At 41.6% G+C, this 14,562-nt stretch overlaps 1 protein-coding gene across 1 annotated transcript in view; it reads right to left on the bottom strand.

Annotated features, from left to right (window-relative positions):
* LOC144782234 (TATA element modulatory factor-like) overlaps positions 1-14,562 on the bottom strand; it is a 316,861-nt gene that overhangs the window by 202,501 nt on the left and 99,798 nt on the right. Inside the window, exons 5-6 of the mRNA XM_078661477.1 lie at positions 13,596-13,701; positions 2,724-2,866 (exon numbers count right to left, since the gene is read on the bottom strand). Of these exons, the coding sequence (XP_078517603.1) occupies positions 2,724-2,866; positions 13,596-13,701 (249 nt within the window). The remainder of the gene's footprint in view (positions 1-2,723; positions 2,867-13,595; positions 13,702-14,562) is intronic.

Genomic DNA, 14,562 nt, shown 5'->3' with positions numbered 1-14,562 from the left:
CGCTCCTCCCCGCGCTCCTCACGTCGGGCACGCACGTCACGGCCGGCGCTTCTCCCAAGGGACTACTTTTTTTTTGGTAAATTTTTTAAATAACGTATATTTATTACGTTTATATAGCCTATGTCCATCTGCACACCCTGACGATTACAACGATGTATCGGGTGTGTGGATTGGCGCTGTGGTTCCTGAGTTTACCCGCCTCAAAGGTTCAAAGTTCTTCCTTTATAATAGTAGTATAGATTAGGACATGCCACACACATCAGGGTTTGTCCTACCTTATTCTTATAATGCACCCTGCCCTTGGGCCTACCATTGAGGTGACTGATATGACGAAAAGGGAAGGTTTAGGGACTGGCAAGTGGGTGCATTTGCCCAGTCAGCATGACAGTACCAGACTGTACGCAGGCTCTGCAATGGCAGACCGTAGACACCATTTACAAGGCTGCTTCTGTGGGTGGCACAACCAGTGCTGCAGGCCCACCATCAGCATTTGAATTACACGCCCTGGCACACTCAGTGCACTAGACTAGGGTCTGACAAGTAAACCAAATAGCCAATCATGGAACCACTGATTAGTACAACAATTTACAGTAGGGAGCACTTGCACTGTGGCACTGAATAGCAGTGGCACAGTGCCCAAAGCATCCAATACCAGCAAAAACACATGAGGCAACAACAAAAATGGAAGGGAGACCCACGCCAATGGTACCAGGTCTAATAATTGTGATATTGCCTCTGGTATAGGTGGTATTTTAGTCTGCACAGCTTTCACCCTGTACCGAGGACATGCCAGTTCCACATCAAACCCCATAACGCAGAGCCTTCACCCTGCCGAGGTCTTTGTGGAGAGGCCAGTCCCTTGCCAAACCCTACTACAAACATGCTTCACCTTGTAGAGAGGTCGTTACGGACAGGCCTGTCCCTCACCAAATGCTACTATACACATCCTTCACCGTGCACAGAGGGCTTGGCAAAAAGGCTAGTCTCTCACTAAACTCTGCCATGTACAGTCTTCACCCTGTACAGAGGACATACCAGTTCCACATCAAACCCCATAACGCAGAGCCTTCACCCTGGCGAGGTCTTTGTGGAGAGGCCAGTCCCTTGCCAAACCCTACTACAAACATGCTTCACCTTGTAGAGAGGTCGTTACGGACAGGCCTGTCCCTCACCAAATGCTACTATACACATCCTTCGCCGTGCACAGAGGGCTTGGCAAAAAGGCTAGTCTTGCACTGAACTCTGCCATGTACAGTCTTCACCCTGTACAGAGTTCTTGGTAGACAGATCAGTCCCTCATAAAACCCCAATATGCACGGCCTTCACCCTGTATTAAGGTCTTCACAAAGAGCTCATTCCATGGGGAGAGGAGTAGGCCTAACGGCTAGGGCGGTCAACCTCCAATCTGGGGAACTGGGTTAGAGTCTCTGTAATGAAGCTGAACATCCTGTGATTCTGGGCAAATCACTCAATCTTAAAATGAATGTGTCCTCATGTAATGCAACTGGTGCTCTGTAAAGCGCTCTTATACCAGATTCGGGTCAAGTTCGCGCTATATAAAACTCTAATAAAAAACTACTACACACAGCCTTCGCTCTGTATAGAGGTCTATGTGGAGTTGCAAGTCCCTTACGAAGCCCTACTATGTACAGTCTTCACCCAGGACAGAGGTCTTAACGGAGAGGTCAGTCCCTCACCAAACCCTATTATGCAGTCTGCACTTAGTGTGCATTTTATTTACAGCCCACTCCCTCCAGACACTTATGACCCCTTAGGTGGGAAGACCAGACTCTCTGCATTCTCTATTCAGCTCTTTAACGAGTGCCCACTCTTTACATATACTCAAGCTTCCTTACATAGCCAAGACTCTCCTGTGTACAGTTAGGGATGGTAGTCTTACTTCAAGTTACAAAACAACACCCTAGCACTGAATTGAAAAAATAAACAAAGATTAAAGGGATGTTATAGTTAGGTGACAATGACTGTGGCAATGTAATTTTTTAACCCCCCCCCCCACCCCCAAAAAATAAGAATACGAAAATTCGCTATTTATACTTCAGCGAGCTGTTTATCCCTTGTGCCCCTGCCATGCACTGCTTCTAACCTCACATCATACATCACTCATGACATGATTAATGACATAATTGATGACATCACTGAATGCCTATGCTGTGTGTACTGTAGTGGGGTTATACCTAACTAAAGTGTTGATGTACATGCAGGCTTTGAAGGATGCTTGCATGAGAGGTCAGTTAAATCTGTCTGGTTTTGTGCAATCCTGCTGGTACTGTATTGAGCATTAATGTCAGTGAGAAGGTTAAATGGAAGTGGGGGCAAGTTTTAAATATGTGATCACTGCTCAAAATAGGAAGCAATTTCGAAAAAAGGACATCAAACTGGGATGAGGGATGTTAAGGGTGGTTTGAACATTAAGTAAACTGACTTCTGTGTATCTGTCAGATGGCGAGAGAAAAGCTGGTGCACTTACCAGCACCTCACTGTGTGTGCAAACAACTATACTGGAGTTATAAAACCCAACACACGCGTCTTCTAAACAACTATATTTCACCATCAGCAGTTCTTGGGAAAAATACAAATCAACTACTTACATGAACAGTTGAGAAAGGCAGTTGGGAAGTTTTGACATAAAAGTATGCCACACTAATGCAACAGGAAAAAATAATCTGAATAGATATTTTTATAGATGTCAAGTCTCGACCAACCTGCTTGAAATGTTGCAATTCCTCTTCTAGCTCCTTAATTTTTTTGGCCTGCTTTGTGATGGTATTTTCATTCTCTTTCTCCTTCACTCTTAATTTCTTAATGATGTTGGAATTGTGAAGCTGCTGCTTTGACAGTTTTTCCCCTGTAAAGGTTAAAAGACACATGGTCCACTTAAAAGGGACAAAGTAATACATGTGAAATGGTCCCTCCTAAACACAAAGCTCAAATTAAACATCTCACAATAAACTACATCATAGTGTAAGAACTTCAAATATAAAACATAAATATAACAGCTTCCTTCGAATGTAAAACCTAAAGTGTAGGGAACTACAGCCCAATACAAAGTTTCCCCCAATATCATCATGACGAAAGCTGTTCTATGGCCTTGAAGCCACCACAGTGCACTATATTAATCACTAAATGTCCATTTGTTTTACTGGTCCCAGTATGAAAGAAGGAAGGGGGTTTTAGTTGCTGTATAACCTGATGTGTCGGACTATAAGGCTATTAAAACCTCCAACTCCACGCTGTTTTTGCTGATGTTGTTCAACTTCAGCAAAAACAAAAAAACAAGCACTGGCAAAGCCTATTGGCTCATCCTTTTGCACCTACTTGTTTTGCCATTTGCTGAAATTCTGCAGCATCAGTTATAATAAAATGACATTTTTGTTTTAAATGGTGTGATGACGCAGCTGCTGGTCATTTCATAGGTCTGCTCAAGCAGGATGCTGTGTGCATGCATTACCAGACATGCACATGCCTACAAAATGAAGCCGGCAGCTTTTTTTATTTTTTATTTACCTTTCCAAGAAGGATCAGTAAATTTGACAAAATGAAATTTTACTAGCTCGGAACGCCTTTTTGTAAATCAAAAGGGCTGGCAGCAAATTGATGCCTAGCAGTTCCAAAAAATAAACACAAGTAATAGCAACATGAAACGTGCAGGATGGTTATTCAGTGGGGGAGAGGCATATGAAGGAGAGAGCTGGAAAACAGATGCACTCTCATGGAGGGCTTAACCAAGAAGTAAAACGGTCTTCCCTAAATGTGAGCAATGGAAGCATACAAGTCAGCCAATCAAAAGGATAACGTGGGTATGCTTCATGAGGTGGGGAGCGAGTGGGTGTTACACAAGAAAAGGAAGGGAAGCTACTGAATAATAAGTACGTAAGGTTAGCTAACCAAAAGTAAGCAATTGGTGGACTGGAAGCTCCTGGTAAGCCCACAAAAACTCTTTTGCAACCAGACAGCTTCACGGTTTAGAAGGCAGGATCTAAAAATGGTTACTCTCTATGCTAACAGCACCAACAAAATTTTTTTTAAAGTGCATCAATGCATACTCATGCGTCATCATACCTGTGCATGTATACACCATGAGATTACAGTGGCCCCAAATTTACCACACATGTGCGCTCATGCATAGTAATGTGGTGGTCTTTTTTTATTATAATTTGTTGAACCAAGATAGTAGATGGATGCCCATCTTGGAATGTAAATTAAAAAAAATTGCCTAATCACCCTTTTGTTAAGACGTGAGTGGCCTGACATTAAATTGCAGCTTCCTATTAAGAAAAAGGAATTCGGGGGCGAGGTAAATTCGGTAGTTAAAGCAAAGCTGGAGCATGCAAGGGGATGAAGTAATTGCAGAAGGGTGACAGAAGCAGCAAGGGTCCAGAGAACAATAGTTGAGCACTGTTTATTAAAATAAAAAAAACACAACCAAACGGGACACCGGGTACAGGAGAAGCAATGACAAGCAATAGGAGTGAAAAGCAACACAGTGAACGCGGAGTCAGGGGTTTCAGTAATGAAGCAGCACATGAAAGACAGAGAGAGAAATTACATGCACTCCCATGGAGTTCGGCTACAAAAAACTAAAAGTAGTTCTCTGATGTGGAGCTGGAACGAGACATTCAATTAGAATGATGGTAAAAGAGCTATGTTTCGGATTGCCTTAAAGATGCCACATATTGTCAGGAACAACTCACCACTTTCTGGGTACTTATGTCTGTACAATCACAACCCAAAGATATCTGGGCCCTATTTGAGGCTTATATTCGTAAACGTGCAGATACAGTTGAGATGTCCACAGTCGGGTCTGCAGCATTGTATTAGTTACTTATTACTTGCACAAATCATTCGTCATTGGGTCCTTTGTTACATGGCTGCAGTGGTATAACTACAGAATATGATCATCATTAAACAGGACACCCAAATTGTCTATATTATTGTTCACACGGAGTAGAAGTCCATTTCTTTTTTCTTATCTCTTCCTCCCTTTTGTTGGTAATTACCATGCAGTGGCTGATGAGGACATACAATTCTTTCATGTACTGTGGTAGAACCTAATTTACCTTACTGATTTCAGCAATCATTGTATTGGGTTTATATAAGTCAATAAAAAGTTTAATAAAAAAAAAAAAGCTATGTTCCCGAAGAGGGACACACATAAGAAGAAGAAACAGGCCATTGAATAAGAAACATACAAAAGAGACTGACAAGAAATTCAAGCAATGAGCTTACCCAAAGCTCACTAAGTATTTGTATTGTTCACATTACAGAATTGAGAACAGGCAGCTAAAAGCAATACATAAAAAAGGTATAGGAGACATCGAGTGCTTAAAGACCACCACAGCGTTATAGCCTTTGTCTTCTTTTAATGTTTCCACAGTCAATGACGCACGCCTGGCCACAGTAGTAAGTGCCAAACCTGGTTGGTAGGAGCAGTGAAAAGAAGCAGAGGTCTCTGCAGCCCAGATTCTCTCTTCGCTCAAAGTGCTTTACCTCATTTGACAGACCCAAGCTAGACAGAGGAGGTGCAAACAATTCCCCCTTCCCTCATTCGTGGGCTACAGTGAATTACGGCAGAAGGAAAGCTCACTATTTCTCTACACCCAGAGCCTCTGCCTCTCACTTTCACCTCTGCAATCCATGTAGAAGCAGTGCAGAAGAAAAATCTGAAGATTAAAGCACTGAAATGTTAACTGCAGTGAGTGCATTTATGTCATTATAACCGGTTGTTACCCCCATTGCCTTCAATGAGAGGAGAGCCTTCCAATATTCTAATAAAACCGTGAAGCAAAATTGAAATATAGGAAAATCACAACAGAAATTCATTTTTCATGTAGTAAAAAAATGGGTTTTTACTTGTACACAATGTTTAATATACACTAGAGATCTATCTGTCTTGGTGAGTAAGTGATCACATAAAAATTAAAATAACTGTCCCACATCAGTTCTAGATCTAAGATCAACAGAAAAACAGCATATTCTTTAAAGAGCTAGTCATTTCAATTGAATTTAGGAACAGATACAGCACAGAATATTAATTAGGTGGCATATGCCCCAGTAACACTAGAAGTTCAGTTGGGGAGAGGAGTTGGCCTAACGGCTAGGGCGCTCGACCTCGGACCTGGAGGAACTGGGTTCGAGTCTCGGTAACGACGCCAAAACCTCCTGTGATTCTGGGCAAATCACTTAATCTCCCCGTGCCTAAAATGAAAGTAACTGGAAAACGTAAAAATGTAACGTAACTGGAAAAATATGTAAAGCGCTCTGATACCTGATTCGGTTCGGGTCTAGTTCGCGCTATATAAAACTCTGCAAAAAAAAAAAAAAAGGTAGCCCTAGTCTTCTGATCTTATCGGCAGCCTTCTACACTGCTGACCATCAAATTCTACTGGACACCCTCTAAAAAGCGATGACTGACATTACAGTGTTGAAGTGCTGTAAATCGTATCTTTCTGGGAACACTCAATTAATAAATATAAGTAAATCCTTTGTGTTCACTCGTATGGAGTTCCTCTAGTTTAACAATGGCACTCATCTTTTTCAACTTCAATGTTGAACCACTGTATCTGTTAAAAGAACTTGATGCACCTTTTTATTAATACACTGATGTCATAGTAATTATTTTGAAAACAATCCAAAGAGGATTGAAATTATCCAGAGTATTGCATCACTCCTAACTTTGACACCTCTTTGAAATCACTGGGTCTTCTACTTCATGATAAACCACAATTTAAAGACAATATCCAAGCAATGGCTAAATCCATGAGATTTTAACTTTAACTGCTCAAAAAACATAAGCATATGCTTTTCACACATGATCTGAAATTAGCAGTTAAGGCTTTTTACTTTCACGTTTACATTACAGCTTAGCCTTCCTCACAGGGTACCAAAAAACCCAGAATGTAGGTTTCTTTCACACTGCTGCAAAAACGACTTGCTTCCTTAAAAAGCTCTGAACTTGAATATTCCCAGATATCTAACACAACAACTTATATTAGCTAGACTTTCTGGTAATTTGTTCCAACACCAATATTTCAAGAAAAAAGTGCACTACAGAGATATTTTACACGAGTGCAACCAGCAATCAAAATACTTCTTCTTTTCTGGATTTAAATTTTTTCTAAAATATAACCACCTTTAGAAACTTTTTCCCTTTATCGTTTGTCATCTCTTACGTGTTTCTCATATTAAAATTTCCATAAGAAGTAAATCTCACTGTAGATTTCCTATCCTGCCTACATGCCTTGAGAATTCCATATTGTTCTAAATCATAGTTACTTGATGTTTCTTGTCTTGTCAACTATGTTTTTGAGACGGTAAATTTTAGTAGCCTAATACCATTCGTTCTTATGGCTTTCTGCATACTAAAGACGTCTATATCCAAAATCCATTTTCATAAACTCAAAGTTATTTTTGCCGAGTGAGTGAAACATGTATTCTACTGCACATATACTTCTCTCAAATTACTCTCTCTCTCATAGTAATCCCAAATTGAACGCCCCTTACTCACTTTTTGGCCTTCTTCATTATTTCACTATAGAGACTACTGTCAATTATAAGTGGTCAAATGGTGTTCTAAGTGTTCTATAGTAAATGTATTTCTACTAGCTAACATTGTGCAGTATTAATGGCTTTCTTACACAGTTTGTTAAAGTTACCACGTATGGCCGTTTTTGACAATCAGTCCACTGACACACTATACTTAGCAGTGTGCTTGCTCGTACTGCCTTGCGGCGTCTGTTACCTTTGGATTTCATTACAAGACCGGAGGCTACGTTGTGCATTATCTTTTAATGCAGTCACAAGCAGCCGCCCTACATCACAAAGTAAACAGTTCTAGAATGGAATAGACAGATAGTATAAGAGGCATGAGCACCAAACAGACTGCCTCTTTTAAATGTGGCTCACAAGCAGATAAAGTCCTTTATCTTACTCAATATGATTCTTCTCTTATTTGTTGTTTAACAGCTTTGCTTTTCCGACCTGAAGGGATTTTACCCCCTCCCTTCTACCCTTCCACCTTTTCAATGCCCTTAGTCCAATTTATGGTCTCTTCGACAATCCCCACCCTCCTCCCCCTTCTCCTCACCGGAGTCTCTTTGTCTCTCACCTTGCGGGCGAACGCGCCTTATGCGATTTGATCTCTCCTGTTCTTTACGACAGTGTCCTGCTCCCAAGCCTCCGCCTTCATTTGTGGTCCGATCGTGGATCGCACGGACATCGCACTTAATGGTGCCACACACTTCCTAGTGCCGCCACCGCTTTAAACTTAATTCTCAAATCCCAAATACCTTCCTAAAACAACGTACGCTAAAAGCCTTTTCCCACTTTTGGAAACAAAACCTGCGCTCGAGCGCTTCCACCCCTTCGACGAGTGAACCTTGGCAACGGCAGCGCTCACGCTGCTAAGGCCCTTTCCTCTATGCCCTCCGGCAGCAGCTGAGCTCAAGCAGCTTCTTACTGTTGCTCACCTGCGATCAGCTGCTGCCGGTCACTTGTCCCTCGTTTTTTCTTGCCTTTCAACCCAACCCTTTAAAAGCTTTGTTTCAGAGTGCCATAAAAAAAGGAAAGACTACTTAATAAGGGGAGTTATTGTTTATAGCTTTGCATAAAATTATTTAAAAAAAAAACAAAAAAAGGTGGGGGGCATTTACCTTTCTTTTATATTATCTACCCCTCTGAGCCTTAAAATGTTGGACCTAGACTCTGATGACGCTCTAGCGAAATCCCCCAATTTTTGTGAGGATTCTTTAAAAAAATTAATCCAAAGAGAGATGATGTCCTGTATGCTAGACAAACTTAAGGAGGTTATGTCTGCTATAAGAACCCTTCCTTCTGAACAGGGCGACTCTAATGAAGGCCCAAGTACCATTCATAACGACATGCCCACTAATCAGGGGAAAAGAGTCAAACAATCTAAAAATATTGAGCCTAACCAGAGCACTGTGGGAGGTCCTCGCACCTCGAATACTTCGGTTGTCCATAGCGGCACAAACTACTCAGGTGTCCCTGGCGACACGACTAATATGGGTGTCCTTAACGGCACAAACTATCGTAGTGCTCATAGTAATGCCAACATTGACTCTGAGGATGAGGACAGGTCCCCTAATTCTTGTGCCGAATTTGTCCTCGATTTAGACGACGAGGACTTTGAATTTAACAGTCAACCTACTGAGGAGGAAATCCCGTCCTCGCCTAAAAACGTCATCCTCAAGTCCTTGGGCGAAAAATGTTTTCCCCTCCTTAACATCTCTCACCCCAGAAGTTCTAATAGGTTTCCCCAAGACCATGTTGCGAGATTCATTAAGAGATGGCTCAGAAACACCCTGAAAAGAGATACTCGTGGTATCCTCAGGGCAGTGTGTCCTAGAACCACAGTACAAGATAAGGTCTATCAGACCCCCAACCTTGATCCCGACTTGATCAAGATCCTGTTCAAGCTTGGAAGGGACCCCAGGAAGGGTATGGAAAGGCCCCTTAAGGGTTGTCAGGATCGCCTTCTTGACATCCTTGGGCCTCTGTCCAGAATTTTAGACCTGGCTGAAGAATGCCACATTGACCGCACTCCTCTTGACACAGATCTTGTCAGAGGCTGGGGCAAAGGGCCATAGTTCTCCTTGGCCATGCAAACGCAAGCCTTAACATTGAAAGGAGGAGAGTCATTCTCACTCAGATCAACCCGAAGCTAGGCGACATAGCCGAAAAAAAAACCTCCCAAAACCCCAGGGGCCTCCTTTTCGGTGAGGCTATGATTAAGTCTATTGGCAAGTATGTGTCTACCATTACCGTCCTCGACAAAGCACAATCTAATATGAGGCGCGTTTTTAATTCTAACCTTTTTGGACGGGCTGGAAGAAGGGGCCTTTCTGTCGGCCGTGGCAACCAAAGGCCCTTCTCAAGATTCCGAGGTTCTGGAAGACGCTTCTTCCCACCCATCCCTCAATTCGACCCACAAAGAGGGAGAGGCTCTCGGAACAGAGGATTCAGATCCTGTGGTCCTCCCAACAACTCCAGTCTTCCAAGTAAGTACACCTCTTCCTCCTTCATCTTTCCCTCAAAAGCTAGGAGGCAGGCTACAACTCTTTTTCCATATTTGGGAGACCTTAACTCAAGATCCCTGGGTACTAGAAACTGTTCGAGGCTTCAGAATAGATTTTGTCACTACCCCCACACAGACGTCTCTCCCGAAAGTGCCACCCCTTTCAGAGGATCAACAAAAAATTGTAGAAGAGGCAATTATCTCCATGCTTCAAAAAGGCGCAATCATAGAAGTTCCTTGGAGTTTAAGAAGGTTTATAAGCACACTTTTTCTCGTTAAAAAAAAAGAGAACGGCTGGAGACCAGTCATAAATCTTTGGGAATTCAACAAGTATCTGGTCTACAGACACTTCAAAATGGAGGGTATTCACCTCCTGAGAGACCTTCTTCTAGAAGCAGACAGGCCGGTCAAACTGGCCTGTCTTAAAAGATGCTTCCTTAACCATTCCAAAGGCCAAAGATCACCAGCCTTTCCTTTAGTTCGTTTGGAACAACTGTCTTTTTCAATTTCAAGCCCTACCTTTAGGTCTTTCTTCTGCCCCCTGGTGTTTCACCAAAATTATGTCAACTATCGCCTCGCTTCTGAGGGAAAGAGGTATTCGCTTAATTATCTATTTGGACGATATCCTGATCAAGGCCCAACACCACTCTCAGATCTTGAAAGACCTGAAGACTGCAATGGATCTCATAGAGAGTCTAGGCTTTATTTTAAACCGGGAAAAATCAATCCTTACCCACTCCAGATCCCTGGAGGTTCTCGGTTTTACTGTAGACACCTCAAAATGCCTTCTCTTACTTTCCCCAAAGAAAATTTGCAAGATTCGCAGAGATCAAGTTTGCTCTAAAACAGAAAACCTTCTCTCCAAGGGAGTTAGCCAGACTTTTAGGCCTCCTTTCATCCTCTATTCAAGCCATCTTCCCCGTACCCTTCAACTACCGAGCTCTTCAAAGGATAAAAGCGAAAGCTCTGAGATCTGGCCTTTGGTACGGAGATCTTGTATCCCTAGATCAGGAAGCCAGATCGGAACTCGACTGGGGGCTGGAGAATTTGGATGCCTGGCATGGCAAAGCAATTTTTGGCTCAATTCCAGAGTTCATTTTGGAATCAGATGCGAGCCTTCGCAGTTGGGGCACTCGCCTCCTCAATCAGAACACTGGTAGTGTATGGTTTCTAGTGGAATCCTCTCACCACATAAACTACTTAGAGCTTACGGCAGGCCTATACGCTCTAATGAGCTTCAGACATTCTCTTCAAGGGAGATCAGTTATTCTGAAGATGGACAACATCTCCGCTGTATCTTACATCAACCGTCTAGGTGGCGCCAGATCTGCAGACCTCTCCAACTTAGCCAAGAGACTCTGGATGTTTGGCCCAGAACACAAGATTGCTCTAAGGGCGGAATATCTTGTCGGGAAATCAAACATTTCCGCGGACTGGAACTCGAGATTCCTCCTAGACTTCAGCAATTAGAAACTCAATGTGAATGTCTTCAAATCTCTGAATCGGATCTGGGGTCCCCAAGAGGTGGATTTATTTGTAAGCAGGCTGACTTACCAATTCGAGAACTACTTCAGCTGGATGCCTGATCCGGGCGCTCTCGCAGTGAACGCCTTCCTTCAGTGCTGGTCAGACCTTCGCTGCTACACATTCCCTCCCTTTGCTATGATCCAAAGGGTTCTTCAAAAGGTGAGACAGGACCAATGTTCCTTAGTCCTAATAACCCGCCTTCTCAGACCTGGTTCCAGATCATCCTAGAACTACCTTGCAGCATTCTTTTCCTAATTCCAGCAGTCAGGGGTCTGATTTCAAACGCAGACGGGGAAGATCACCACCTGGTTCATTCCGGGATTTTGAATATAGGTACAACAACATTTGAAGAAAATGGTTTAGTTGGTGCCTGGAGAGGGACTTGGATCCCGAGGAGGCTCCTATCGTACACGTAGTTAATTTTCTTGTCGAACAATTCGATATGGGCCTTTCCTATAGATCTATCAATTGTTATAGAACAGCCATTTCTGCTGGTCACTCTCTTATCAACGGTAAGTAAAAATGTTATTGTTTGTAGATTCATGAAGAGTATTAGGTTGAAGAGGCCTCCTAGACCCAATAGCAGGCCATGTGTGACAGTGAGGCTATTTTAGACCGCTTTTCAAGTTGGCCTGATAACACTTTACTTAATAGGAATTGTCTTTCTATTAAACTTGCAACTCTCTTGTGCTTGATTTCATGCTGTAGAGTTTCTGATATCAAATGTCTTGATATTTCTAATAGATCTTATGATATGTTTGGTGTTAAATTTGAAATTGTTAGAAGAACCAAAACTATGTCAGACTCTATTTTTTTATCCTCGCTTTGACACGTGTAAGAAACTCTGTGTTGTAGATTGTATGAAAGAATACAAAAATAGAATGAGAGATCATTGTCCTCTTGATGCAAATCAACTACTGGTTTCCTTTGTCAAACCATTCAAACCCATTAGCTCCACTTCCATAGCCGGATGGGTCAAGTCTGCTATGAGCCTAGCCGGCGCTGACTTATTAAATTCCAAGCCCACTCTGTTAGAGGTGCTATGGCCAGTAAATCTTTCTGGTCTGGTGGAAAGTTGGAAGATAGTCTCAAAGCGGCAGACTGGTCTAATACATCCACATTTGCTTGTCATTACTGTAAACCGATTGAGCACATGCCTGATGTTGTTCTTCACGGCTACCAACATGCATAATGTAACCTCCGGTCTAGTATTGAAATTGTGATTCTCCTATTAACATGACTAGAGAATCTGGATTTCATTAAAGACACGGAGGCTGACATTATCCCACCCATCCCTTCCCTTGGACGGATTATTCTTTTACTGAAATTATTATTGAATGGCTTATTCGGTCTGTACTGTACTACTATTGCTGTATTTTATTCTGCTGCCTCTACTTATCGTTTTTTGATTATCGCTGTGTTTTTTTCATATTTGATGTATTGTTTATTTTAACAATACTCTAATTTTTCTGCTTTTCTTTCAGACAACTCTTCTTAATGGACTATTCGTCTCATCCTTGTCTCCTCCTCACTTCTCTATGTGATCCTCTCCTGGATTCTCAAGATGAAGATGAACTTGTTTTTTCTTTGGACTTTGTTATTTCTCCACATTTAAAAGAGGCAGTCTGTTAGGTGCTCATGCCTCTTATACTATCTGTCTATTCCATTCTAGAACTGTTTACTTTGTGATGTAGTGCGGCTGCTTGTGACTGCATTAAAAGATAATGTCAGCCTCTGTGTCTTTAATGAAATCCAGATTCTCTAGTCATGTTAATAGGAGAATCGCAATTTTCAGTTATTTATTCATCAGGATTACTCTACATCAAACTGCTTTGAGATTGTGTCCTATGGTATACTATAAACAGAAATGTTTCACTACTGCCACCTAAATGATTTACACGCAAACTCTGCATGTCTTACCATGCACTGCTCATCACTCTGAACGCCAGCTTGGGGCTGCCACACTAACTAAAAAATACTTTTAAATACAAATATAGGAAAGTAACTCACTCACCTTCCTCCATCAATCCCTTTATTTGTTCATCTCTCTCCTTCATTAATTCAGCTGTTTCATTTGAGTTTAGTCTAGTGGCCAACTCTTCTTTAGCACTTTTTACCTCCTTAAATAAACAACATATTCAGTCAAAATAGGCTTATACATAAAAAGATTTAGTTTTTATATAAAATATGTACTACTGTTTTTATTCAGATTTCTAGTGAAAGGGATTGGGGCGAAGAGAAGGTGCATAAAACTAATCAGGCAGAAAACCAGCAACCCATTTCTATTCTCAGTCACAATGTGTATTGGAATACAGAGTAATAATAAACAGCATCAGAATACAAATCTCCTCTGGCAGTTTGTAGAGTAAAAATATTCTTATTTACTAAATAAAAGATACTGGAAAACTGATTTGACAAGGAGATTTTCATGCAACATTATTTCGAGGTCAATCATGCTTATGAGCTTTTCAAAACCTGTACACTATGGCAAGAGCAACTTTTCATAACAAGAGCACAAATCAAAAGAGCTGCTAAAAAGAGAAATCACAAGGAATGTACACATGTGTAAAGGAGACCAAGAATATGGTTGTGAATACTCCAAGTGGCGAGGTAAAAGCTCGGTAGGCACAGATGAAAATTAGGTAGCACAGTGCGATATTTATCAATATATTGAAATCACGTGTTTTTGTAGAATTAACAATTACTGTAATGAAGGGAAAGCAGCAGACAGTCATCTATGTGGTATCTGGTGCTACCAAAGTCAGCATTGAAACGTTTTCATTTAAATTCAGACTAGTAGTAGGGTAATAACAGTCAATAGATAAAGTATATGTTTCAGAATGCCAGTTCCCGCATTATATTGCCTGCAATCTGCACTACTAACAAGAAGGGCTTTGTATAATGTCTTCTTTAAAAAAAAAAAATGGTCTTTGTTTTGTACCTTCATGGGATGTTGTGTGTGCTCATAACAAAAAGGAGAA

Source organism: Lissotriton helveticus, chromosome 9 (genome assembly GCF_964261635.1).
Source record: "Lissotriton helveticus chromosome 9, aLisHel1.1, whole genome shotgun sequence".
NCBI classification, from domain to species: domain Eukaryota; kingdom Metazoa; phylum Chordata; class Amphibia; order Caudata; family Salamandridae; genus Lissotriton; species Lissotriton helveticus.
This window is presented reverse-complemented; position numbering and strand designations above follow the sequence as displayed.